This window comes from Petromyzon marinus, chromosome 45 (assembly GCF_048934315.1).
Source record: "Petromyzon marinus isolate PM22_M1 ecotype Great Lakes invasive population chromosome 45, UKy_Petmar_22M1.pri1.0, whole genome shotgun sequence".
Lineage (NCBI taxonomy): Eukaryota > Metazoa > Chordata > Hyperoartia > Petromyzontiformes > Petromyzontidae > Petromyzon > Petromyzon marinus.
In genome coordinates this window covers 1,054,696-1,082,422 of record NC_133711.1, presented here as the reverse complement: position 1 = coordinate 1,082,422, position 27,727 = coordinate 1,054,696, and the positions used below count along the sequence as shown (strand labels likewise).

Here is a 27,727-nt window from a genome sequence, read left to right as displayed (position 1 = left end):
TAAAGCTTTGAGCGTTTATTTGAAATTTATACACGACAAATGTTTGCAACATTTTGGTAAGATATGATTGAGTTTAAAGCCACTGGTTTTAGAAATGCATTTGCTGAAGTTAAATGCCTTTATGAAGGTTCACAAAATGTGAAAACTCATGAAACATTGCACCACAGTTTTACTAACCGTTGCAGCACAGGAAGCTAAATCTAGAACATCAAAATAGGACGTATTACAAAGCAAGTAACGACATATCTAAACCTGTTAGTAGTGCAGATATGTGACAAAAATCAAGACCGGATGGCATTCCCTTCTTGCAGAAAGCGTGATCATTGCGATGGGGCGGAGGCTTTGCGACTTGCCCATTTAAAACATTACGGGTAATAAGTCTCCCGACTTAAAAACTTCCTATGCTGCAATGTAAAATGACATGCTGACGACGTGGGATGACTTGGGAGAAATTTGTCGCGCTCTCGTACAGCCACAGCATCGCCTCTTCCACGACGTGAACTCAGATTCTGACAACGGGCACCGCAAGTTGGAGAACGTTCCACTCGCTGCGCAGCTGCGTCAGGACGCCCGTCGTCAACGCTGCAAGTTCCCAGTCATATTTATACCGGCCAGATGGACGCGTGCGCCTTGCGCCACATCCGAATCAGAATCTGATGGGCTCTGGAGCTTTTTTTCACAGATGTCCAGTCGGGGCACGGGGTCAGGAAGGTATAACAACAAGTTACAGTAACACAGAGGGGCAGTTGCCACTGTGGGTTCCTTGGATTAACTGCCTCTGGCGGACATTGGAATATTTGCGGTGAGATGTGATTCTCTGGAATCAGGCCACGATAATGATGATGGTGGATTATTTATGTTTGTGATGTCATCAGAGTCGCTGTCAGGATGAGTGTTGAGAGGTGAAGGGTTTTGCTTGTGGGTGGTGTTCGCACTCGGCGTTTGGTGCACATCAGGGCCAGCGTGAGGACGAGTAAGTTGGGTTATTTTCTCCGGCGCCACCGAGAGCCAGGATTAGCGGTGTGCTGCTATGGGGAGTGTCAGCGGTTGTGCTTGAACCAATCATAGGGTCATGTGCCCAGGCTTTAGGGTCGTGTGTCAAGGCTAGTGCTAGGGTTAGACTTATGGAGACAGTTGTCATCATTTTTGATAGCAAGGCAGGTGATTAGAACACAACACTCACAATTACAACGCTCTGCATTCACAACTCCTGCACGAGGGTCAATTTGGCTAATCATCTTCCACAGTGCATAAAATAGGTACCACTTTGCGGGAAGTCGACGGGGGTCATTCTATGGATAGACTGGTCCCTGCCATGTGAATGTGCTATTTGATGTGCCGTCCGACCCTTTTCCAGGTCGTACCGCGCGCTGCTCGCCACGGTGCGGTGATCCGACACATCACGTACCCGGGAGCTTCTTCAGGAACCTCAATTGAATCGGTGAAACAGAATTTGAGTTCCTTGAAGAAGCTTCCGGCACACGAAGCGAAATGTCGAACACCGCGGCACAACTCGAAATCCCACTCGGAGAGCCTTACGCAGCACGACCGCGGGAACCTGCCTGGCAAGACGAGCACATTCCACCGTATTGATCGTTTTGAGCGGTGAATCGAGACACCCCGACTTTGCACAATAACCAAGAACAGTCAACGGGGCGATTTCCAAAAGTAAAGTTCGACAGGCGGAGTTGTCGGGGCAGCCCGTGACGCGCCGATCCCCCGGGGCGCGCGAATCTCTCGTCACTCGTCGTCAGAGTTGCAGTAGACGGCGTTATCGTGGCCGGGCTCCACCTCGGCCTTCTCGAGGTCCAGGCCAGAGCCGAGGCGCTCCTCGGAGTCGTCGGGCTTCGGCTGCTCGTCGCCGCGGCCGCCTTTGCGGCAACAGCGGCTGTACACCACGTTGACGATGGCCCAGAAGGGAATGATGAGGCTGGGCACGCCGGCGAGGAGCGCGATGATGAACACCACCCAGTGTGGGTAGTCCTGGCTCTCCAGCGTGGGGAAGTCCACCTGCCCAGGGAGCGACCACGCAGTGCACGAAAGAGGCTCTCTTCACTGAAGCGACGCGGCACAAATGTTCGTGAGACCTGGCTCGTCTAAATCGGTGACCCCATGTCTCACAGCCTGTGCTCCCATAACGCGTGCCTTTGTTTCATCACGCGAATTGGATATAACGTGATCGCGCCAACGGAACTACATCGCATGAGTAGAAATAAGCGGTCGTACGGCTGCCTCGGCGTAGCATCGCACAAGGCGGGATGCTGCTGGATCCTTCTGGATGCTACCCATGCACCTCAGTCTTTGTTCGGCCTGCGTACCCATCTCACGTGTTATCGGGGACTATGCTTTACCCTATATTATATTTTATTTATTATAACGCGATTTTTCCATAATGCGGTGTTCTTCAGCAATGCTACTACCGCGTTATAGGAGAACATACTGTATTTTGTAGTGTCATTACGCCTGTTTACCCAGGACAGCATCACTGTTCATGGAGAGTATGTATTCGCGCGTGCGTGCGTGTGTGCGCGCGTGTGCCCGTGCGTGCGTCACTCACGTAGTCCGGATTCCAGGCGGAGTAGGAGAGCGTCTGTGTGACTTGTGTGACGAAGTAGAAGATAAAGATGGCGAGCATGATGAGAGGGCTGAGGCCTCGCCACGCCACCTGCCAGAAGATGTTGGGCTTGTGTCCGATCATCCACTCGATGTCCCTGTTAAACCTGGGGCGCGTGTGGGTACAACAGCACGGGGGAGCATTTAATATCGGAAAACACACACACACGATGAACACAATCGCCGAGTGCTCTTCGGATAAGCGTCTCACACGGTCGGGGGATGGTGGCGCACTGGAGCGGCCAGCACGCTGGACAATCTCGACTCCCTCTGCTGATTGGCGACCCGGCAGTGTTTAGTGGACACTCAGCAATGAAGGGGTCGTACGGCTGCCTTGGCGTAACATCATCACACGAGCCGGGATGCTGCTGGATCCTTCTAGATGCTACCCACATGCCTCGATATTTGCTCAGCCAGAATATGCACCTCACGTGTTATCACGGACTGTGCTTGACAATGAATCCTTATGGCGGTACCTCGGGGTATCACATAATACAAAATGGCCGAGGCAATTCAATATTTTACTTCTGGGACACTATTTTTTCCACTCCGCGACTGGGGGGGGGGTACCAATCAATCCGAAATCAGTGCTACTCCGCAAAGTCGAAACGCCAAACATGAGCATTAAATATCCGTTATCGAAAAATGTAACTTTGAAGAGTGCATCGTGTACAGCTCGTCAAGATGAGTCGATTGTCGCATCGCCGACCATCAACAGACTAAAAATGACTGCATCACGGATATTGTGCGAGAGCCGTAGTACTATGGTACCCCGGGGTACCGCCATGAGGTTCAATTCGTCCATTGGCAGGCCGCGTGTGGTGGGGTAAAGTGTGGATACTCCCACACTTCTTCCAAGACGTCTGATCAGCGGAAAATAGTAGACGAAATATATATTTTTTTCCCGCCAGCAGCGGCATGAGCAAGAAATACAACAATTGCCACCATTTACAACAAATGTTGCCGTGATGTCACCAGACCAGGATACCTATGACGGGATAATTAAATAATAAATGGACAGAGACAAAGCTCTGCCTCACCACGAACATCAGAAACGCCTTGGTTCATCGGTCTGTGTGGATAGAGGTTTTAGAGTTGCGTCGTTTTGCCTGGTTAAACCAATAATTCTGGAAGAGCAGCTTTGATATTTAAATGTTTTACGTGGTTCAGCAGACCCTCGTGTATTTATTATGGCCTTGCCACAACAGTCGCATGTGGAATGGTGAAGGCCAGCTGGCAGGAGGGCACAAGTATTGTGCGACAACAGACCAGGGAGGACTGGCAGATTGACCGACTGCATTACCAATTGCGCCGACTCGGGACGCATCAACGGGTCGACGCTCGACTCGCTGCGAGCAGTGGTGTACCGTGGTTGGCATGGGCCCTTCGCCCGAAGGCGAAGAGAGGGAATGGCTGAGAGGCGTGAGGAGGGACCGTGGGCAAGTGGGAAGAGCAGCAGCAGCCACGCGGTGAGGAGCCGGCGTCGTTCCACCCCCACCCCTCTCCCCCCCACCAAGCTCTGCAGTTCTCTACGTATGAAGGTGTTCTCGGCCAAATTAATGAGTGTTTACATGTGGGAGGAAACTCGGTTAGAGAAAACCCACGCGTGCACCACTCGTACAGACGCAACAGGCAGAGTCCACGTTTGCCGTACTGCATTCTCTTGGGGAGCCCAAGGGTATGGCACCTCGTCGACGCCCACGGAAGGGGAGTTTCACAACAGCTGCGAGTGATCCACCAACCCTTGCTGTCGCGCCTCTACGGTGCTGGATTACAGGCGGCGACGTGCAGCATGGCCGCTAGCGCCCGACGACATGGGCCTTACCCGGGTCACGAGTGTCTCTGGCCGGTGCGCCACGGTGAGGTTGCACTGCCTGCACATTCGATCACAAGGCCACCGCTCCTACACTTCCTATTCTAGCTGGATGGTGAAATAGAATTGCAGTAAGACGTCGCTGTCGGGATGGGTGCTGCTGGCCGGCTGTCGACGCGGTTTGTGCGTGGGTCAGCGGAGCGGGCGGGCGGGCGGACGGGTGAGCGCACCTGTCAATTCCGTAAATGTAGGACACTCCGACCATCTCGCAGAAGGCGATGATGAGCAGGGGGATGGAGCCAGCAAAGTTGTCGAACACGGTGAGCCAGTAGTTGCCAGCCTGGCTCACGAAGAGCAGCGCCACCAGCATTGAGAAGAGGCAGATGAGGCCTGCGGCAGACAAGAGGGTGACGCGGGAGGTCCATGGCAGACACGGATGGCAAATTTCACAGCAAACAACAGGCGAATGATAACCCCCATCTGGAGTCACCACCTCTCCTGGATTTCCCAGGGTGGACCTTTTCTTGGGGAGGCAGCTGCAGCGCTGGGAAATCTGTTGCTCTTCCCTGTACAATAAAAGTCCCGGTATCAGTTGTGTAACAACAACAATAATAATAATAATGGTACACCACTCAAGGCGATGCATTCACATGCACAACATGTCCCAGCCGTTTGTACTTCGGGGGTGACAACCCCATTCACAGCTGAACTCCGTTATATCCACTTGCACTCACTGATGACAGCGCACGCACCTCAGTTAATTGTAAACATTCACTTTCAAAGACCTTCCCGTTATCCACTGCAGGCATGTTGTGTCTTGTATGTATTGTATGTATGTTGAACTTATTTCGCATTGGCCAAACGCTAATTTCCCCGCAAGTATCCGTGGCCCGTGCCGTGCCCTCACCGGTGAGGACCTCCTTGGGCACGGACTTGGGGAAGATGCGAAGGTCCAGCAGCGGCGTGAGGACTCCCTCGATGTTGCCGAACATGGAGGAGAGGCCGAGGCAGAAGAGCATGATGAAGAAGAGCACGGACCAGAGTGGGGAAATGGGCATCTTGGTGATGGCCTCGGTGAAGACGATGAAGGCCAGCCCCGTGCCCTGCACTCCCTGCGCTCGACGCCACCGGGACACGAGCACGCTCGGTATCCGCGCAATTCTTACAGCGCGAGGCTACCGTGGTGCCGTGTGTCGTGGGCGAGCATAGTGCGCTAGTAAGGGGCGACAATGATTTGTAGTTTTGCCCAGTTAAGTGATTTTAGAGCATGTGTTCTTTCGTTGGCAAAGTTGAACCCTGATGCCACCGCACCATTCTCTTTGACGTCCACTGTGAAGCAGATGGTGCATATTTTTTTTATCAATACACACCGCAGTATTAACTAGGGCAGCCGCTGGGCTCCAACTGGGAAACTTTGCAGCAAGCGGCGAACGCGCGCTCGCTCGCTCGGCCGCGTGGGTGTTTTAGGCCAGGGCTCTAGCGAACCACGTCATAAAAAAAAAATCTTGAACCAAGTAAGGCGCACTGAGCTATATCGGAAGTCACTGGCGCTGTGCACCTTTAAATCTAGATTGAAAACCCATTTCTTTAAAAATTATTTTTGTGGTTAGTTTGTTGTCCTTCCCCCGATTAGCACGGTTGGCTACGTACAGTGCAAAAGAAGTTCAACATACAACAAGCCAAGAACCAGGACTCCCACCACAGCTCGGTTGTGCGCTTCCCAGCCACATACGCCCGTGAGTGATCTGTCCGGTGCCTTTCTATACAATTACTGCTGAGAGCCGGGCTTCGCCAGATCAGTAGTGAATTGCCACTGCGTTCTAGATTTGAAGATTTCACGACTGCAAGGATCCATACTCTTTGGTTCTTTCGGTAAAGTCATGTAGGTGATTTTTTTAAAAAAATAAAATAAAAAATAGAAATAACCTGGCTGTCACAAATGAAGGCTCAACGAAGTGGGATTATCGCGTGGACATTTATAGAAGCCAAACACTTTGAATGCACGTTGGTTCTAAGTGTAGGAGGGAAAAATCGGAGGACTCCACACGACCACGGGAAGAGACGTGCAAACTCCAAATATACAGCAGGCGGTCGGAAGTGGTGCTGGCCGTCCACCCCCTCGTGCGCCCAGCCGGCCTTCAAAAGTTATCGCGGACAGCACTTGCACCATCAGTCTGTTAAAGACTGTACGAGGGATTCTAGATTTAAAGCTTTCGTCACTGCTAGGATCCATACTCTTTGGTTCTATTGGGTAAAGTCACGTAGGTGAAAATCAATGAATGTTATTTTATTTTCACCTACGTGACTTTACCCAATAGAACCAAAGAGTATGTACGAGGGATCTTTGTCTTTGTTGTGTTACACATGCACACAGAATTAATCATATAAAATATGAGTGTCAAAAAAACAGAAAGGAGGGAGGGAGAGAGGGAGGGGCTGGCTCACCGTGCTCAGAAAGGTGTCGAGCTTACAGGTGTTGAGATTGAGCGAGGCGATCGTGTCCAGGTTCGTGCTATTAAGGCTCTCCAGGATGGTGGAGTACGACGACTGGGTCACGTAGCCCTCGGGCAGGTCGAAGGTGTTTGTAAGCAACAAGATGTTACTGCATTCAGCACGAGGTCATTGCCACAAGGGGAGAAGTATTATTCGAGAGAGTCGTGGCTGTGACGTCACACCCTGCCACTTGGTCACGTGACACCACCGCGGAGTTGTTCGCAGTTGTGCTGTGCATTTTCAGGTTGAATGTCCGACGTTTCGCTCCACATGCCAGGAGCTTTTGCAGGAACCGAACAGTCCATATACAGATCCGAGAGCGCTATGCAGTGCAATTACAATAAAACTAACGCAGTAGAGAAGCTGCTATTTGTTGGACCACTGCAGGAGAAATCCTTCCCGTTTTGTTTGGAGGAGGTGGACACGCAACCGATGCATTCCATAATTAACTCTTGGGTTAGGCCAGGGAACGGTGACCAAATTTATGTCGTTAAGTCCCCCGCACCACCCGACACAGCCACACAAATCAAATTGTCCACAGAGCATCGGCTTGATGAATGTGTGACGCTCATCGCAGGGCTGCCGCTTTCTCGCCTGTCAAAGCAGGCGTTGTACTGCTCGGTGGCACGGAATCCGATGATGGAGTAGATGACGGTGGCGGCGTAGATGGAGGTGCAGGCGTTGATGATGGAGATGACCACGGCGTCGCGCTCACAGTTGTTGCTGCGAACAGAGGAGAGGGTGGCTCAGGGGTCAGGGTGGCTCAGGGGTCAGGGTGGCTCAGGGGTCAGGGTGGCTCAGGGGTCAGGGTGATTCAGGGGTCAGGGTGGCTCAGAGGTCAGGGTGGCTCAGGGGTCAGGGTGGCTCAGGGGTCAGGGTGGCTCAGGGGTCAGGGTGGCTCAGGGGTCAGGGTGGCTCAGGGGTCGGGGTGGCTCAGAGGTCAGGGTGGCTCAGGGGTCAGGGTGGCTCAGGGGTCAGGGTGGCTCAGGGGTCAGGGTGATTCAGGGGTCAGGGTGGCTCAGGGGTCAGGGTGGCTCAGGGGTCAGGGTGGCTCAGGGGTCAGGGTGGCTCAGAGGTCAGGGTGGCTCAGAGGTCAGGGTGGCTCAGGGGTCAGGGTGATTCAGGGGTCAGGGTGGCTCAGAGGTCAGGGTGGCTCAGAGGTCAGGGTGGCTCAGGGGTCAGGGTGATTCAGGGGTCAGGGTGGCTCAGGGGTCAGGGTGGCTCAGGGGTCAGGATGGCTCAGAGGTCAGGGTGGCTCAGAGGCCAGGGTGGCTCAGAGGTCAGGGTGGCTCAGGGGTCAGGGTGGCTCAGAGGTCAGAGTGATTCAGGGGTCAGGGTGGCTCAGAGGTCAGGGTGGCTCAGAGGTCAGGGTGGCTCAGAGGTCAGGGTGGCGCAGGGGTCAGGGTAGCTCAGAGGTCAGAGTGGCTCAGAGGTCAGGGTGGCTCAGGGGTCAGGGTGGCTCAGGGGTCAGTGTAGCCCTTGGCTAAGTACGGTGCAAAATAAATTCAACATTCATACATACATGTCCTTCCCCTGCACCTTCGATTAGCATGGTTGGCTACGTACGGTGTGAAAGAAGTTTAACGTACATATAAACAAACAAAACACTACAATGAGAGGCAACAAGGCAACACAGCCTCTGTCATACAAGTCCGCATTCAGGCTTTAACATGGCCTCAAAAATAACATAATCAACGTTTAATCTGGGCAGGGTTTCTGAGTGGCGTCGACGCGATCCGTGATCGAAAATGACCACTTCGTTAATTTACAGAGGAGGCAGCCTTGGTGTTGTTTGCGAGCGAGCGAGCGAGAGGGAGAGAGATGTGCGGCGTGCACGTTGCGATGCGTCTTGGTTGGGAGTGGCGTTTCAACGCGAGGCACGGGGCTACGACCGCGGTTTTGCTCTTTGCTGAAAAAAAGTACGGAGGATAAGAGCCTGGGAACATAGGGGAGGAGGGGGTGTGGGGGGTGAGGGGGGTGTGGGGGGTGTGGAGGGTGTGGGGGGTGTGGGGGGTGTGGGGGGTGTGGGGGGTGAGGGGGGTGTGGGGGTGCTTCTGTTATCGATTCACTCCTCTGTTAAAGCGACGGCTCAGTGCGGCGTTTTCCCAGGCTGGATAAAGGATTTTTCGATTTAAAGCTTTCGTGACTGCATTGATCCATCTTCTTGGTTCTTATTTTAATCCATTCTACGTGACTTTACCGAAAGAACCACGAAGACGGATAAAGGCTGGTGGTGGATTTTGGACTCGTGGGGTGAGAATTGTGCCACCGTCCCCCTACCCGCCCACCCGCCGACTCACTGCACGGGGTTGTAGCTGGAGAAGGAGATGAGGCCTCCAAAGGCGAGCGAGAAGGAGTAGAAGACCTGCGTGCCGGCGTCCAGCCACGTCTGTGGGTTGGCTAGCTCGGAGATCTGTAAGGAATGCATCACACGGGGTGGGGGCAAGCGAAACTATTTTTTATTTTATCAGGTAACCTGGCCATAAATGATAGCTCAATGAAGTGGCTTGTCACGCGAATAATTATAACCGCCAAATACTCTAAAACACGTGATGTTCGTTCTGAATGTTGTGGGAAAAACCGGAGGACTTTGGATAAAACTCCACGCGACCACGGGAGGAGAGACACCACAAAATATACAGCAGCAGCAGGCGTCAGGGTGGGGATCGAACCGACGACCTTCCTGTATACCAGGCGAGGTAATTAACATCTCGCCACCGTGGCGGTATTTCACGTATGCACGGCATCGCCGTGATGCAACATGGCAACGGACGAGGACCGAGAGGCGTTGCGCCCAAACCGTTGGGGCCACGTGGCATTGGAGAAGGAGCTTTTAAGAGAATGCTCTCCAAAACCCTTGGACTTAGCTCGGCCCTCATTAATGAGTGCACATTGAGACAGCGCTCTGGCTCGTTACCCGCACCGATAAGCAGGCGCTGCTTGAATCTGCATTCATGGCCCTGCGGTGAACAGAAGTTAATCATTTCGACCAATGTTGGTAATGTCAAATCGTCAAAAATAGTCATTCGATAACGACTCAAGGCATATTGTTTGTGGGAGTTGTCCCGTTAATGCTTTATTAAGGGGCCGTTAATTGTTAAGTGGAGGAGCTGTTTTAGCTGTCTGGGCAACAGTGTGTATGCTAGCGGTGTGAGTGGGCAGTGTGCGAATTCCACAACGGAATGTGGAACTTGCGCGCAATAAAAAAAATGCCCCAAAATAAGTCAAATATCTCAGTGACACGAGCTGTTGGTGACAGCTCCGCCCTAAGTACCATGCAGGGGGCGGTGTTGGCGGTGGCGAGATGTTAACTACCTCGCCTGGTATACAGAAGGTCCTGGGTTCGATCCTGACACCTTTATATTTGGAGTTTGCATTTTCTCCCTGTGGTCACGTGGATTTTTATCGGGGTTTTTTCCTCATTTAAAACCAACATCACGCGTTCAAAGTACTTGCCTGCTGCTGTAATAACAACTTCGTTGAGTTTTACTTTGATTTAAAGCTTTCGTGACTGCAGTGATTCATATTCTTGGTTCTTTCGGTAATGTCACGTAGAAGGGAAACAATAAAATAATAAAAATATAAAACAATTAAATTCTCACGACCTTTCGACTGCAACACAAGCAATCATCTTCGTTGCGCTTGCATTTGTTGCCAGGTCACTTCTGAAAAAGGGCAATGTAGCTCTGTGGGTTTTAACTGGTAAAATAAATGAAATATTTAGTTTATAGTTTAGTTTAGTTGCTCATGAAGGCTGAAAATCGCTCACCTCGGTTGCCAAGGGGCTCGGGACTCACGTTGGGAGTGAAGAGGAAGATGATGCCGTCCACCGAGCCGTCCAAGGTGAGGCCACGGATGAGGAAGATGGTGAGCACCACGTACGGCAGCGTCGAGGTGACATAGACGGCCTGCACGACAGGGGGACGCGGCAGTGAAGCGCTGCCACAATCGAACGCCGTGCTCAGAATTGTTTTTTTGTCTTCGATGGAGCTGCCTTCGCGAGCGCCCTCCACGCGAGAGGAGAGGCTTAGTACCACAGCGTCTCATCTCAACGCATTTCAAAAGGGCATCCCCGGTGGCAGCTGTCCCTGTGGACATAAAGGTGACGCAGCACCCGGTCTGCAAGTCGACATTCGTTCGCGCGACGATGATCGCCATGCCTGAGCGCAACCGAGTGAGGCAGACGACGCGTCGGATTTCACGCTCAATGCGCCCGACGGCAATAACCAGGACGGCCTTCCGGGCGGCGAACACGCTGCCGCTGATGCCGCTGCCTCCGCTTCTGCCGGGAGCGCGAGCGTGGCGGCCGTTGCGTTGACTTCTGTGGAAGGAGCGTGGCCCTCTCACCTTGCCTGTGGTCTCGATGCCGCGTATGGTGCACACGTAGACGACCGCCCACGCGCAGATGAGGCACAGCACGAGCCACCACTGCAGGCCGCCCGCCGAGTCGATCTTGGGGGAGACGTTAAGCGTCTCGCGGTACCAGAAGTAGTCCGTGGGGGAGCTCTTGGCACATTCTGGGACTCGCTCTGCGCCACCACCGCACGTCACCATCGGCACCAACAACATCGTCATCGTTAAAACCACGATGAACCTGGTCGCCACCACCATCATCAGAGCCGGATTTAGACACTTCCTAAGGCTGGGGGGGGGGGGGGGAATCCCGAAATTCCAAGGTTTTTGAATAGGTTCCCAGTTTAGTAATGACTAAAAACATTCCATGTATTTTATCTGCTAAATATCAAGAAACAATTTTCAGGGTCTCAATGGGTGGGGGTTGTCGTCACTCACCTCCATCACCAACATCATCATCATCAATAACATCACCAAAACCACCGCCATCATCAACACCAGCATTTACACCATTGTCATCACCAATCTAAATTGGCTTTTAAAATTGTTGAATGAAAGACTGACATCTGGTGAGCGGTAATACGTTTTGGCAGCTGCTGAAATATCTGAAGTAGTGGCACTTCAGGCAATCAGGCATTTTAATTGGCTGTCATGATTTATCCCCTCCCCCGCTGAAATCTGGTGAATTGGCACAAGTGGCCACGCATCCGATTCAAGAACCATTCGTTTTGTCTCATTCGTGTTCCTGCCGTCTCGGGGTCTCTCCTCTGTCTCGGTTATTCCGACAGCCTGAATGCATGCACTTCGCATTCTTTGTAAATAATACATTATTACACCGTTAAAGGCACCTCCGACTCGCACGGTTGGCCAAGTACGGTGCGAGAGAAGTTCAACGTACGTACATACAAGGCGTACGTCATTACATGCCCACTGAATACAAGAGGCGTATTTTGGCCTACTCTTCCACAATGGGCCAGACATCTTGGAAGAGGAAGGAGTACCCACACCTTACCCCACCACACAGCCACCTGCCAATTGACTGACTGTGGTGACCCCACGTACTGTGCACCGCTGGGTGGATAGGGGCAGTGGTAGGAGGGGAGATTAAAGGGCCCCTGCAACATCGCTTCAACAGCCGCGCCGGGAGATTGAACCGGTGACCACCCGCACCTCCGATTAGCACAGTTGGCTACGTACGGTGGGCGAAGGGAGTTCAACATGCATATATACAGACACACGACCTCTGGATTGCAAGTCCAGCGTGCTTGACCGCTACAGCACGGCAGCATCTCTTGCGCACTCGACACTTCGTTATACATCCAGAGAGGATGTTGCGACATCGTGTAACACGATCGTGCGTTCTTCACTGCAAGACCCGTGGGCCACTGGCAGCCCCAGCCCCTGGTGGCCTTCAGCGCGGTCTCCTGACGTGCGCCCCCCACCGACAATACACAACGAGTGAACACCCCCCCCCCCCCCCCCATCATCATCGTCATGCTGTCAAACCCAACAATAGTTTAAAATGTGTGGCGATGCCCCCCCCCCTTCCTCTGAAAATGAGTGAAGAACACTGGCGGACATCGCGCGTGTGTTTGCCAGTGTGTGTATGTCAGTGTGTATGTGTCTGTGTGTGTGTTTGTGTGTCAGTGTGTGTGTGTCTGTGTCTGGCAAAACAGCCCCCTACCTCCTCGTGGTGTCGGATGGCAACGCTGTCGTGGGCAGTGCCGTGGGGGGAGGGCCAATTCCGATTGGCCTTTCCCCTCATGGCGTTTGTAGCTACCACAGCGGCCAAATGAGGGCTCTGGATGGGTGCAAGGGGCTGGTAACCCCTCCACCTTCAATTAACTACCACTAAACTACGAAGTTAAACATTTATTAAGCTTGTGCCGGAGGCCCCAGGGGGACAGGCGTCTATGATGTCTCCTGGCCAACCCCCATTTGGCGGAGCCAGGAGACTGAATCCTACCCTCGGGGCTCCTCCAGAAACAACAAAAAAACCCCACTGCGAATGGCCACGTGGAATGTACGAATGCTCACTGCGGAGGAGAGGCTGGCACTCCTCTGTCGGGAGCTGGACCGGTACCGCCTGGATCTCTGTGGTATTCAGGAGGTCCGTTGGACTGGCTCTGGCTCCTGCCACCATGAGGGGTGGACAGTCCTCTACTCGGGGAATGAGACTGCCAAACAACAGGGTGTGGCTCTTCTTCTGAATAAAAGAATGAAGGGGGAGTGGGAGCGTGGCGGTGAGGTGTGGGAAGCTGTAAGCCCCAGCCTACTTTGGGCTCGCCTTCTCATCAACCAGAGGCGAGGAGTGGTGGTCGTAGTTACTTATGCCCCCACTGAAGACGAACATCCGTGGAGGGATGCAGGCAAGGCTGATGAGTCAGATGCCTTCTATGACCTCCTGTCACAGGTGCTAGCTAAAGTGGCCCCTCGGGATAGAGTCATCTTGTTGGGTGACTTCAATTCCAGAGTTGGATGCTGGCACCTGGTCTGGAGTAATTGGAAGGCATGGGCCAGATCAGCTCAATAACAACGGCAGGAGGCTACTAGATTTTTGTGCAGCCCATGGGCTTGTAATTATCAACGCGCTGTTCCAGCATTGGCACATCCACACCACATCATGGATGCATGCCAGGTCCAAGCAATAACATCTGCTGGACTACATAGTGACGGAACAGCAGATGCGGGCCCATGTCCTTGACACCAGGACCTACCGTGGAGCTGATCTGCCCACTGACCATCGACTTGTCATCTGTAAGATGCGCCTGCCATTCTGCCACTCCGGTGGTGGATGTACACCCAGGACCCCATTCAACCCCTTAGTGGCATGGTCTCAGCTAGCTTATGAAAGTTGCAAGCGAGAATTTCATCATCGCTTACAGCTGGGGTTGGCATCGTCCCCCACTCCTCCTGATGTCGAGGGGAAATGGGCGAGGTTTAGGACTGTGGCTCATGCAGCTGCAATGGCTGCTTTGGGTACATGGTCCAGACCTCCGCAGAGACTATGGCTGACAGAGGAGGTGTTCAAGCTGGCTGAGAAAAAGCGACAGGCCCACTGTCATCGGCTACAGCATCCCACGTCGGAGAATGAGGAGGCTTACCGCCACCTTCGCTCGGAGGTTCGGAGAGCCGTGAGGTGCTGCAAGGATGGGTGGTGGTGGCGGGTTGCTGAGGAGATGGAGGCTGCCTTAGTGGCCCGCGATAACAAATCGCTCTTTAACTCCATAAAAAGTAACCTGCAGTGCCACACCTATTGCCATCATTAGGGACCTAAACGGTGATCCAATCTCCGACCACCAGGAACAGGTTTGCAGATTTGCTGAGCATTTCTGTGAGGTCCTGGGGGAGGGGAAATTCCTCACCCAGGAAAACAACGTGGGACAAAGTGGGTATGACCCTGCCGAGGCTGCGGTGCCTCAAATATTGGAAGAAGAAGTCACCCCTTGTGAGTGGCTGGCTGAGGTGCCATCTGTGGAGGAAGTACTGAGGGCGATCCAGAATCTGAGACCAGGAAAGGCACCGGGCAGAGATGATCTCCCAAGCGAAATGCTGAGGGAGGGTGGCGTTTGTGCACAGACTGCCCTGTATGACATCATAACAACAGTCTGGACCACTGGACGGGTTTTGCAGGATTGGACGGATGCCCTGGTGGTCCCCCTTTTTGAAAAGGGGGACCGCACAGACTGTAACTACAGGGGCATCTCACTCCTCAGTGTGCCAGGAAAGGTCCTGGCAAGGATTATTCAACATCGCCTTGCCAGGCACGCTGAGGAGAGGCTTGCGGAGCCCCAATGCGGCTTCAGGAAAGGTCGGTCCTGCACAGATGCCATATTTTCTGTCTGTCTGCTACAGCAGAGGTATAGGGAATTCCAACAAGACCTACAGCTCTGCTTTATTGACCTGGTCAAAGCCTATGATACCATCAATAGGCCTGGGCTCTGGGTTGTTCTTCGTGCTTTCGGAGTCCCTGACCCTCTGCTCACGATCATTAAGGACCTTCATGATGGTGAGCGGGCCAGGGTAAAACTACGTGGCCGGGAGTCAGAGCCATTCCCTGTACGCCTTGGGGTGCGACAGGGATGTCCTCTGGCTCCCACATTATTTAACATCTATTTTGACCACATAGTTTGTGAAGCCTTCAATAGCTGAACTGGAGGAATTTCCATCTGGTACAGATACAATGGGAGGCTGATCGATGCCCGGGTGCGGTCAAGGGATGGCTCCCTATTGCTCAACCACGTTATGTATGCCGATGATTTGGTAATTTCTGCTCATTCAGAGGAGGAGTTGTAGACACTTCTCGCTGAAACTGGAGCGTGCCACTAGAGGTGGGTCCTTACCATCAGCCCCACCAAAATTAAGCACCTGCCTGGGTATTTTGTACCATCGGACACTTTACCCCCACAACTCCCAATCGGTGATGGGGCAGTTGTGGAGAGAGTGGAGAGTTTCCCATACCTGTGCCGTGTGCTCATGTCCGTCTCCGGTTTGGCAGCGGAGGTCTCACTTCGTTTTAGCCGTGCGGCAATATCTTTTCATCGGTTGCGTAACGCTGTGTGGAAGCTGCCTGGTCTGTCACTCCGCACGAAGCTTCAGGTCTTCTCGGCCACGGTCATTCCCTCCCTTCTCTACGCTTGCGAAACGTGGACCCCCCTCATGGAACATCTTCGCCGGTTAGAAACACTTAGGCTGGCCTGCCTACTATCTATCCTGGGTTTAACCAGACTGGATTGTGTGAGGAGCTCACAAATCCTTGAAAGATCCGGGCAAAGTCCCATCGGCGAGCTACTCCGGTAGGCAAGGCTGCGTTGGCTGGGTCATGTAGCCCGCATGCCCAGCCACCGCATGCCTAAACAGCTTTTGTTCGGCCAGATCGAGGGGGCTAAACGGGCGCGGCACGAGCTAGAGAAGAGATGGAGTGATGTGGTACAGGAGGACGTGGAGCTGAGTGGACTTGCCGATGACTGGTACCAGCGGTGTCAAGATCGGCCTCAGTGGAGGAGGCTCGTGAAGGACGCTACTGGGCAGTTGAGGCAGTCGCCCTTCAACAACAACAGAGGGCGGAGGAGCGACGCTCACAACAACGAGCGGAGCGCCGGGTGGCTAATGCACAGCAAGTTGGCATAGTAGGGGGCACAGGTGGTGCATCAGTCAGTCATCTCGGTCATCTCAGTCAGTCGACCCGTGGCACCTGGGTCTGCCCCGTGACCTCCTGCCAGCGGGCGTTCGACACTTCACGTGGCCTCAAGGTGCACATGGCCTGGCACAAGCATCGTGGTGAAGTCACCGCCACTTAGTGGCGAATGGCGGTTGTTGTCTGTGTGTCAGTGTGTGTGTATCAGTGTGTGTATCAGTGTGTGTGTCAGTGTCTGTGTGTGTTAGTGTCTGTGTGTGTTAGTGTCTGTGTGTGTTAGTGTCTGTGTGTGTTAGTGTCTGTGTGTGTTAGTGTCTGTCGGTGTCTGTGTTGTTGGGGAGCAGTGGTGCAGAGGTTAGCGCGCTGCGCTCCGAACCTCGCGACCTGGGTTCCCGCTCACGGCCAAGACCAATGACGATTATTTGAACTCCGGGTCCTCCCCTAGGTCGACTCAGCCTCAAATTGAGTACCCGTTTCAGTGAGTAAACATCGCCACTAGAGAGACAAAGTCAGCCGGGCATGGTGCTGGCCACCCACCCCAACGTGTGCCACAGTGCCGGCCTTCACAGGTGCTGCTCGCTAACAGCACTTGCCCCGACAGTCTGTTGAAGGCTGTACGGGGTTCTTTTGTCTTTGTTATACCGCTGCCCCCCACCGAGGCTCCCACTGGCTGCGGGCGGCATGGAGGAGCGTGATGGCGCCAAACCTGTCTGGTTTTCATTGAGGGGGCAGTAGCTCCAAGGCAGCGGCTCCTGGAACGAGTTGAAGAAGTACCACATGACCCAGCAGATGATGGTGTTGTAGTAGAGACCCACGAGTAAAGACACCAGCATGGAGGCGATCCCTGCACGCGGCACGGGCAGCAGCGTCGCGTGCACTCACCACTCCTCCTCGTCATCATCAACGTCATCGCCGTCGTCATCAACGTCATCGCCGTCATCAACGTCGTCATCGCCATCATCGTCATCATCGCCATCATCAATGTCATCAACGTCTTCTTAGCTCTTTCGGTAAAGTCACGTTGAAGGGAAACAATAAAATAAAAATATATATAAAACAATAAAAAAAATCTTACGACGTTTCGACCATGACACAAACGGGCATCAACAGGTGTGAAAACCCAACGGCAAGACACCAGCATGGAAGAGCTAAGAATATGAATTACTGCAGTCACGAAAGCTTTAAATCAAAAGTCATCAACGTCATCGCCATCATCGTCATCATCGCCATCATCAATGTCATCATCACCATCATCGTCATCAATGTCATCATTACCATCATCAACGTCATCGCCGCCATCAACGTCATCATCGCCGTCATCAATGTCATCATTACCATCATCAACATCATCATCGCCGTCATCACGTCATCATCAATGTCATCATCACAATCGTCATCAGTGTCATCATCGCCATCATCAACATCATCACAGCCATCATCACCATCATGGCCGTGCTCGCTGTCTGGGTGGTTGGCCCCCGTGCATGCCGGGTTGCCATAGGCGCTCATGCGCCTGTGCTGCGTTGTAGGCGGCAAGAGGACGGTGCAGTAACATCAATTGTTGTAGTGCCGCTTCTGTGCTTCCTCCTGTCTTCACCAACCCGCACTGTCTCGCGTGATGGCGAATGGTCAAATGTAAAGCGTGAGTTGTGACGGGTTGCATTGCCACAATGCAATAACGGCAATGCAACCCCCACTACGGACTGTCCCAATGATTTTAACAAGTAGGCTTTCTCGACCAATATCCATAATACAGCTTTTTCGGGTTAGATCGCGTAAGTATATAGATGTGTCGTTAAACCGGCCACCACCCGACACAGCCAATACCCACTTTAATCACCCAGGAATGTCCTTTACGCTCGTGACGTCACTGCACGTCAACCAGCCCCCCTTATTAATAATTATGAGCAGGTGACGTCATTCCACATGGAGCACCCCCCCCCCGCCTCATTAATAATCATAAGCTAACGTCCTCCAAATGGTCACCCCCGTCATTAATATTAATTAGCGGCTGACGTCACTCCACATGAGGGGGGGGGGCGGGGCGCCTCCTCCCCCCTCCTCGGTGTCAACTGACAACCCTCACTACAGAACCCTCACGTCACGTGAACTCTGTGACGCTGTTGTTGAGACATCAAAGTAAAAAGGACGTCGTGATGATGGACAAGGGATTATAACCTAAACATGAAATAGCTCTGTGTCACCGCGGCCTTGCTGATTGCACACGAATTAATGCAATGAATATATCAAGTCGCGCTCCTTCGATGGAGGAGGAACAGCAGCCACGACACGAAGTCTCCTCTGCCGAGAGCGGCCAGCAGACCTTGACGTTGACATTTAGCGAACGAGCGTGTCGCTGCTGTTCAACACTTTCGCGACCAATTAGACCAATATCTAAGACCGTAGCAGGAGGATTTATTCGCAATTCTTCACCGGCGAAACGTCACGGCACTCGAATTGTAAACGTCGTTGTGGGTTCACTCTCAACACACAACCGGTGTGTGTGTGCTGAAGCAGTCATTCATTGGCACGTTTTGTTCACGTGGCAAACCTTACTCATTGGCTGTGTCGGGCGGTGGGTGGAGGGTTTAACGACACAACATCTATATTTACGCGATCTAACCCCAAACCCCACTTTACGATGGATATCGCTGCTGTCATACCGCCAGACGAGACTCGTAACGCGTCGACCCCGCGAGTGAGGCACGGATCGGACAACCCTCCCCGGGACGTTCGGGGGGGGGGGGGGGTGTGGGGAGCTTTTGGCTCCGATCGCCGTCTCGGTGGAGGCCTCGGCCGCCCTTACCAACGCCGCCCAAGGCGCGGTGCACGGTGTTCCACACGCCAAGGCTGCCCTTGCGCATCCTCTGGCCGATGGCGAACTCCAGGTAGAGCAGAGGGATGCCCTCCAGCACCACGAGGATCAGGAACGGGATCATGAATGCTCCTGCACGCAACGAAGACAAAGATCCCACCGGATGGCCCTTAACAGACTGTGTGGGCACGCGCCGGCACGGCACACGAGGAGGTGGGTGGCCAGCACCACGCCCGGCCGCCTTTGTCTCCTGGGTGGCGATGTTTACACACCGCAGCAGGTACTCAATTGAGGCTGAGTCGACCTAGGGGAGGTCCATGACCAGTCCTGATAAACATCACCGGTGTTGGCCGTGAGCGGGAATCGAACTCGGGTGGCCGCCGGGTTCGTCACGCAGTGCGCTAACCACTGTGCCACCGCTCCCCACACACAGAAAAAGATCCCCCGTATAGCCTGCTGGGGCAAGTGCTGTCCGCCCGCACCGACGATGGCCGGCACGGCACACGAGGGGGTGGATGGCCAGCACACGCGCGCGCACCGCACGTTCACAACACTGCCAGGATGAACTTCGAGCAGCCCTCTCTCGTTCAGCGCAAGGCCGTCACGAAGGAAGGCGGCGCTATGGGTGTAGACCACGGATCGGCTGGCAGAATAACAAGAAGAGACATCTCATAGAAATAGGTTTTACCCTTTTAACTGGCACAAAAACTGACACCTTTATTCAAGGTATCATGTTTGCTATAACCACAACACAAGCAGTCAAAATGCAAACAAAAGAGACAACTCTGATAATAATATGCACTGTCCTTGAGTTTGATTGGTCCACACCCGAGACGACTTTTCTTAGAGCCTAGTCTCCACTGGTGTTGGACCAGAAGACGCCAAAAGGCGTACAACTCAAAAACAGCGCACTATCAGAGTATTGAGGGCTCGGGGTGAGCATTTACATTATGAGACCTCCTTTGCCAGTAACAAGATATAGAAATAGGTTTTACCCTTTTAACTGGCACAAAAACTGACACCTTTATTCAAGGCATCATGTTTGCAATAACCACAACTGGCAAAGGAGGTCTCATAATGTAAGAGACATCTCGTTTCGAATTCGGAAAACAACCCCCCACCCCCCCGCAATGTTTAAAGAGCCGCGATTCCTCGAAGAGTCGCTTGTGGCTCTGGAACCGCGGGTTGCCGACCGCCTTGTTAAGGACCATCACAGTCGGGCAGCAGCAGGTTGACAGTCGGGGGCGATGATTCCGCGTGCAATCCCACGTTGGTTAAAGTGCAGGCAATGTTTTTTAATTTGACGGATTTCGGCCATGCGCGGGCACACGATGGTCAACCACTGGTTTAGCACGGAGTTGTGGGGAGTCAAGTAGAGTCAAGGAGGGTCAAGGAGGGTCAAGGAGAGGCAAGGAGGGTCAACAGATGTCAAGGAGGGTCAATGAGAGTCAAGAGGGGTCAAGGAGAGTCAAGGAGGGTCAAGGAGGGTCAAGAAGGGTCAAGAAGGGTTAAGGAGAGTCAAGAGAGGTCAAGAGAGGTCAAGGAGAGTCAAAGAGAGTCAAGAAAGGTCAAGGAGAGTCAAGAAAGGTCAAGGAGAGTCAAGGAGAGTCAAGGAGGGTCAAGGAGGTCAAGGAGGGTCAATGGGGAGTCAGGAGAGTCAAGGAGAGTCAAGAAGATTCAAGGAGGGCCAAGAAGGGTTAAGGAGAGTCAAGAAGGGTCAAGTAGAGTCAAGGAGGGTCAAGAAGAGTCAAGGAGAGTCAAGGAGAGTCAGGAGAGTCAAGGAGGGTCAAGGAGGGTCAAGGAGAGTCAAAGAGTCAAGAGGGGTCAAGGAGAGTCAAGCAGGGTCAAGGAGAGTCAAGGAGGGTCAAGGGGAGTCAGGGGAGTCAAGGAGGGTCAAGAAGTGTCAAGGAAGGTCAAGGAGAGTCAAGAAGCGTCAAGATAGGTCAATGAGAGTCAAGAAGGGTCAAAAAGGGTCAAGGAGAGTCAAGGAGGGTCAAGGAGAGTCAGGGGAGTCAAGGAGGGTCAAGGAGAGTCAAGGAGGGTCAAGGAGAGTCAGCGGAGTCAAGGAGGGTCAAGGAGGGTCAAGAAGAGTCAAAGAGTCAAGAGGGGTCAAGGAGAGTCAAGCAGGGTCAAGGAGAGTCAAGGAGGGTCAAGGGGAGTCAGGGGAGTCAAGGAGGGTCAAGAGGAGTCAAGAAAGGTCAAGCAGCGTCAAGCAGAGCCAAGATAGGTCAATGAGAGTCAAGAAGGGTCAAGAGGAGTCAAGGAGAGTCAAGGAGGGTCAAGAAGAGTCAAGCAGGGTCAAGGAGGGTCAGGGGAGTCAAGGAGGGTCAAGGAGGGTCAAGGAGAGTCAAAGAGTCAAGAGGGGTCAAGAAGAGTCAAGGAGGGTCAAAATGAGTCAAGGAGAGTCAAGGAGGGTCAAGGAGAGTCAGGGGAGTCAAGGAAGGTCAAGGAGAGTCAAGGAGAGTCAAGGAGGGTCAAAATGAGTCAAGGAGAGTCAAGGAGGGTCAAGGAGAGTCAGGGGAGTCAAGGAAGGTCAAGGAGAGTCAAGGAGGGTCAAGCAGAGTCAGCGGATCAAGGAGGGTCAAGGAGGGTCAAGGAGAGTCAAAGAGTCAAGAGGGGTCAAGGAGAGTCAAGCAGAGTCAAGGAGAGTCAAGGAGGGTCAAGGGGAGTCAGGGGTGTCAAGGAGGGTCAAGAAGTGTCAAGGAAGGTCAAGGAGAGTCAAGGAGATTCAAGATAGGTCAATGAGAGTCAAGGAGAGTCAAGAAGGGTCAAGAAGATTCAAGGAGGGTCAAGGAGAGTCAGGGGAGTCAAGGAGGGTCAAGGAGAGTCAAGGAGGGTCAAGGAGAGTCAGCGGAATCAAGGAGAGTCAAGAAGGGTCAAGGAGGGTCAAGGAGAGTCAAGAAGTCAAGAGGGGTCAAGGAGAGTCAAGGAGGGTCAAGGAGAGTCAAGGAGGGTCAAGCGAAGTCAGGGGAGTCAAGAAGGGTCAAGGAGAGTCAAGAAGATCAAGGAGAGTCAAGGAGAGTCAAGTTAGGTCAATGAGGGTCAAGGAGGGTCAAGAGGAGTAAAGGGAGATCAAGAAGGGTCAAGGGGAGTCAGGGGATTCAAGAGGGGTCAAGGAGGGTCAAGGAGGTTCAAGGAGAGTCAAGGGGAATCAGGGGAGTCAGGGGAGTCAAGCAGGGTCAAGGAGAGTCAAGAAGAGTCAAGAAGAATCAGGGGAGTCAGGGGAGTCAAGGAGGGTCAAGAAGAGTCAAGGAGGGTCAAGAAGGGTCAAGGAGAGTTAAGGAGGGTCAAGGAGAGTCAAGAAGTGTCAAGGAGGGTCAAGGGACGTCAAGCGTAGACGGCACGGAGCAGCATTTCCCGGTGACTGCACCCACAGTAACAATGCCACTTTACGCACAATAGGGAGCAGCTGATTTCATCACGTGACCTTGGCCTCCTCGAATGCCAAACTCAGACAAAAATGAATGCCAACTTAAGGGACGCTGTTATCAGCAGGCACCACTGCCACGTCATCACGTGTCATTGTATAGCAATCACCTCAGCTCCTTAAAGATAGATTGATAGATTTACAGTCATAAAAAACCCCATTGTATATCCTCTGGTACATATCAATTAAATACGAATTTTTGGGGTCTCGAGGTGGAGGTGGGGGGGAGGCATCACCCCCATTCACCCCTCACCTTCGATCCCAAACTGGTCCAGGAAAAATTAAATCGGTGTGCGTCTGTGCCGAGATTGTGTGACGACAATGACCCCAGTGGAGCTCTCGGTGTTGAGCAAGCCTTGAGTAGGTGGTGAGTAGGTGGTGAGTAGGTGGTGAGTAGGCGGTGAGTAGGCGGTGAGTAGGTGGTGAGTAGGCGGTGAGTAGGTGGTGAGTAGGTGGTGAGTAGGCGGTGAGTAGGCGGTGAGTAGGTGGTGAGTAGGTGGTGAGTAGGCGGTGAATAGGTGGTGAGTAGGTGGTGGTGAATAGGCGGTGAGTAGGTGGTGGTGAATAGGCGGTGGTGAGTAGGTGGTGAGTAGGTGGTGAGTAGGCGGTGAGTAGGTGGTGAGTAGGCGGTGGTGAGTAGGCGGTGAATAGGTGGTGAGTAGGTGGTGAGTAGATGGTGGTGAGTAGGTGGTGAGTAGGTGGTGGTGAGTAGGCGGTGAGTAGGTGGTGAGTAGGCGGTGAGTAGGTGGTGAGTAGGCGGTGAGTAGGCGGTGACTAGGTGGTGAGTAAGTGGTGAGTAGGTGGTGGTGAGTAGGTGGTGAGTAGGTGGTAAGTAGGTGGTGAGTAGGCGGTGAGTAGGCGGTGACTAGGTGGTGAGTAGGTGGTGAGTAGGTGGTGGTGAGTAGGTGGTGAGTAGGTGGTGGTGAGTAGGTGGTGAGTAGGTGGTGAGTAGGCGGTGAGTAGGTGGTGGTGACTAGGTGGTGAGTAGGCGGTGAGTAGGCGGTGGTGAGTACGTGGTGAGTAGGCGGTGGTGAGTAGGTGGTGAGTAGGCGGTGAGTAGGTGGTGAGTAGGCGGTGAGTATGTGGTGAGTAGGTGGTGGTGAGTAGGCGGTGAGTAGGTGGTGAGTAGGCGGTGAGTAGGTGGTGAGTAGATGGTGGTGAGTAGGTGGTGAGTAGGTGGTGGTGAGTAGGCGGTGAGTAGGTGGTGAGTAGGTGGTGGTGAGTAGGTGGTAAGTAGGTGTTGAGTAGGTGGTGGTGAGTAGGTGGTGAGTAGGTGGTGAGTACGTGGTGAGTAGGTGGTGGTGAGTAGGTGGTGGTGAGTAGGTGGTGGTGAGTAGGTGGTGAGTAGGTGGTGGTGAGTAGGTGGTGAGTAGGTGGTGGTGAGTAGGTGGTGAGTAGGTGGTGGTGAGTAGGTGGTGAGTCGGTGGTGGTGAGTAGATGGTATTTTGGAAGCATTGCTTCAGGAGCCGCACGGAGCGTGTGGTGGCATTGTGGGAATAGGGTACTAATAGGGTACTAATAGGGTATTAATAGGGTACTAATAGGGTACTAATAGGGTAGTAATAGGGTACTAATAGGGTATTAATAGGGTACTAATAGGGTACTAATAGGGTAGTAATAGGGTACTAATAGGGTACTCATAGGGTATTAATAGGGTAGTAATAGGGTACTAATAGGGTATTAATAGGGTATTAATAGGGTACTAATAGGGTACTAATAGGGTAAGGCGCTTCTTACGATCGGATTGCGGAGTGCTGGCTTAGCTCGGCCTTGAGCCGCTCCGTTGCTCTGAGAAGTGCACGGGCAGCTGAGCTCACGGCAATCCTGTGGCGGTGCTCAGAGCCGGCTCGAGGGAAGCGTGGCCCTGAGTCGTCTCACCTGAGGCAGAGCCAAGAGCCTGTGCCGAGTTGCGGCTTAGAATCAGTGTGAGTAGTATCGAGATGCCCGTGAACCATTGGGGGGTGTTCGGGGGATTACTTTTGTTCGTGATGTACAAAGTAAGGCGATAAGTTAGTCGAAGCGGTTATAATTAGTGGCGTAGTAAAATGCATTCTCAGCCCCAATATTTGATTTGTCTCGCTCCTAGGCTATTCTAGATCGCGGTTGCTCTTGTTTAATCACATCAGAATTACGCTCACGGTCTCGAACATGTAACGCTGTAGGGGCGCTCCGTCCCCACAGCGTTACATACTTCCATACATACACAGACACACTTCACGCGCGCTCGTCTGCTGAATGTGCACGCGGTGGGGAGTCAATAAACTCTCATCTCGTTTGAGAATGTATCCTGGAGGAATCCCATGAGCTCTGAAGCTCTTTGTCACAGATGTCCCGCAGGACATCATTTCCACGGCCTCCCGGAGTCGAGTGAGCTCAATACCACAGGACCGTGGCCGCCAACCCACCGTGAAGTGAGGGGAAAGACATTTAAGGCCGGCAGCTTGCGCGGTGACGGCGAGCGAGCGACGCTGCACGCGAGGCACCGCTTAGGCGTCACCACGCGCGGCTCGCCCGGGGGTGCGAGCCGCGTCAGCAGCCCTCTGCGCTGCTGACGCAGCCACTCCACCTGCCCAGCTGCCCACGCAGCCGCCCGTCTGCTCCATGAAACGTCGCACTCTCGCTGCGGGCTCTCGCGTCGCGTCTGCGAGGAGTCCGCGGCGTGGAGCGTTCTCAGAGCGACGGGGCCCAGACGCCGTCGCATTCACCGCGGGACACAACGACAACATCACTGCCGGGGCTTGAGAATACTCGCCAACAGCGGGCCTCGCCACCTGGCACCATCAAATATCGCGCCCAATCGTCCTCCTGGCCGACTCGCTTTGAGGGGTCGTGAATGTGGCACCAATGGCACTCGGACATCCTCGCCTGCGCAGTAATTCACGATGCAACGCCGATCGTGAAGTCCTCTCAATCGCAGATGGGTCGCCTTAGAGCAGTGCTGCTTCTTAAGCTGGGTGCATGTAAGTTACAACTTACTTTGTTTCATCAAACCCTGTGCATTCATTAACATCATACGCTTATGCAATACAAGGCAGCAGCTAATGTTAAGAAGAAGAAGAGAAATGCACACACACACGCGTTATGGACTGACTAATTACGGAAAGCGAGTCGTGGGGCAGTGGTTAGTGCACTACACTATGAAGCCGTCGTCCTGAGCTCGATCCCCGGCCAAGGTTAAGGGCAGTGGCCGCTGATATTGTAAATCAATCATCAGGCGCCACCACCCCACACCGACCGGCGCGACGTACCAGATGTGTTTATTTATTAGCATGGCCACTCGTCCAAGCAGCAGTGCAGTGACGCAGGGCTGTACTTTCTGTTAATTTATTGCAGAGTTGATACCATGGGCTGTGCGTAGCGTGCTCAGTGGTGAGTGGTTGATGCCGATCTCACCACAAAAGCCGGCGATACTGATAATGAGGCGATTACTAAGACTTACAAGGATAGCTTTACGAAACCCCAAAGGTGAACAGTAAAACACTGTGAAACGAGAGACATCTTAGAATTGTTTTAGACGTCAAATGGAAATCCATTCAGCATTGCGCAATAGGTATCGCAACCCTGACCGCGGTGGCTAGGAGATGTTAACTACCTCGCCTGGTATACAGGAGGTCGTGGGTTTGATCCAGAACCTGCCGCCTGTTCTATATTTGGAGTTTGCGTGTCTCTATCCCCGTGGTCGCGTGGATTTTCTCCGAGTCCTCCGGTTTTTCCCTCCACATTTGGAATCAACATCCCGCGTTTAGAGTATTTGGCTGCTATAGATGTCCACGTGATGAGCAGCTACTTCGTTGAGCTATCATCTGTGGCCAGGTCTCTTCTGAAAAAAGAGCTGCATAGCTCAGTGGGCCTTAGCTGGTAAAATAAAAACTAGTTTAGTTTAGACCACAGCGACAAGGCGAGAGCCAGTGGTCAGCACGGTCATCACAGTGCCCTGCATCTCTTTTGCAACCCGGAGGACACGCGTGTGTGTGTGTGCGTGTGTGTGCGCGGTAGTGTAGCGGTTAGCGCGCTGCGCTATGAACCTGGCGACACGGGTTCGATTCCCGCTCATGTCCAATACCAGTGACGATTATCTGAACCGGTCCCGGGCCTTCCCTAGGTCGACTCAGCCTCAAATGAGTACCTGGTGCAGTGTGTAAACATTGCCACTGGGGAGACAAAGGCGGTCGGGCGTGATGCTGGCCACCCACCCCCTCGTGTACCGTTCCGGCCTTCATAGGTGCTCGCTAACAGCACTTGCCCCTACAGTCTGTTAAGGCTACACGGGGGGTCTTTGTGTGCGTGTGCGTGTGCACGCGTGCGTCCCTGGCACTCACCTCCGCCGTGGCTCTGGCACAGGTAAGGGAAGCGCCACACGTTGCCCAGCCCCACGGAGAAGCCGACGCAGGTGAGCATGTACTGCGTCTTGTTGTCCCACTTGGGCCGGTCGCCGGCCGTGTCCTTCTCCCGCTCGTCGAGCTCGGCGTAGCTGGGCACGTACAGGTCCATCTCCTCTCCGCACCCCATGGCTGCTCAGCCGACTTGTCGCTGGACGTTTGGGTAACGGGAGCGGGACTCCGAGGAGAGGGAGCGTCGGCTGCTCGTACCGTCCCTTAATTTCCTATCGCTGATACGATGACAAATATGACTATCGCTCGTCAATTATATTCGCGTAATTTGTCGGCCGAGCTGTACGGAGCGTGCTTATAAAGACTCGGCAGCTCCACGCGTGCGCGTGTATCTATCTATATATCACGAGCGATGAGTGATTATGCAGGCAGAGTTGGTGGCTGTCAGAGCTGACACGGGTGCTGGTGTCCCACGCGGACTGCTGCTGCTGGCTCTGGCCGACCCCGCCACGCTGGGGACCCGGCGCCCCCAAACGATACGCGACGATCTTTGCCCCCACTCTTTTTTCTTCTCCTCCTCCTCTTCTCTCGCCACCGACATCAGCATTAATCACTCGTCTCTGGCACACGAACACGTGGCACTCGCACGCCACCACCGTTACGCCCAAGTGAGCCAACCATTTCTTTTTTTAGAACGCGTTTATTGCTTTGGTGGCGGGGGGGGGGGGTCGATGCGAGTTCTCGC

At 53.4% G+C, this 27,727-nt stretch overlaps 1 protein-coding gene across 1 annotated transcript; it reads right to left on the bottom strand.

Annotated features, from left to right (window-relative positions):
* LOC116952146 (sodium-dependent neutral amino acid transporter B(0)AT1-like) lies at window positions 1–27,681 on the bottom strand. The gene is made up of 12 exons (XM_032971232.2): window positions 26,971–27,681; window positions 19,216–19,356; window positions 17,116–17,253; window positions 11,267–11,448; window positions 10,717–10,827; window positions 9,220–9,332; window positions 7,514–7,642; window positions 6,872–7,028; window positions 5,334–5,538; window positions 4,657–4,816; window positions 2,558–2,720; window positions 1–2,010 (listed from the first exon to the last, which is right to left on the bottom strand). Exons 1-12 carry the CDS (start codon window positions 27,158–27,160, stop codon window positions 1,741–1,743), a joined length of 1,959 nt encoding a protein of 652 aa, XP_032827123.1. The 5' UTR covers window positions 27,161–27,681; the 3' UTR covers window positions 1–1,740.
* Between the last annotated feature and the right edge of the window lie 46 nt (window positions 27,682–27,727).

Excerpts from the sequence above, each read along its gene's own strand:
- LOC116952146 (XM_032971232.2), bottom strand. The coding sequence starts at position 27,160 with ATGGGGTGCGGAGAGGAGATGGACCTGTACGTGCCCAGCTACGCCGAG. Across the intron at positions 19,357-26,970 it reads GTGCCAGAGCCACGGCGGAG|GAGCATTCATGATCCCGTTC; the intron begins GTGAGTGCCAGG and ends CGTTGCGTGCAG. Across the intron at positions 9,333-10,716 it reads TCTTCCTCTTCACTCCCAAC|ATCTCCGAGCTAGCCAACCC; the intron begins GTGAGTCCCGAG and ends CATTCCTTACAG.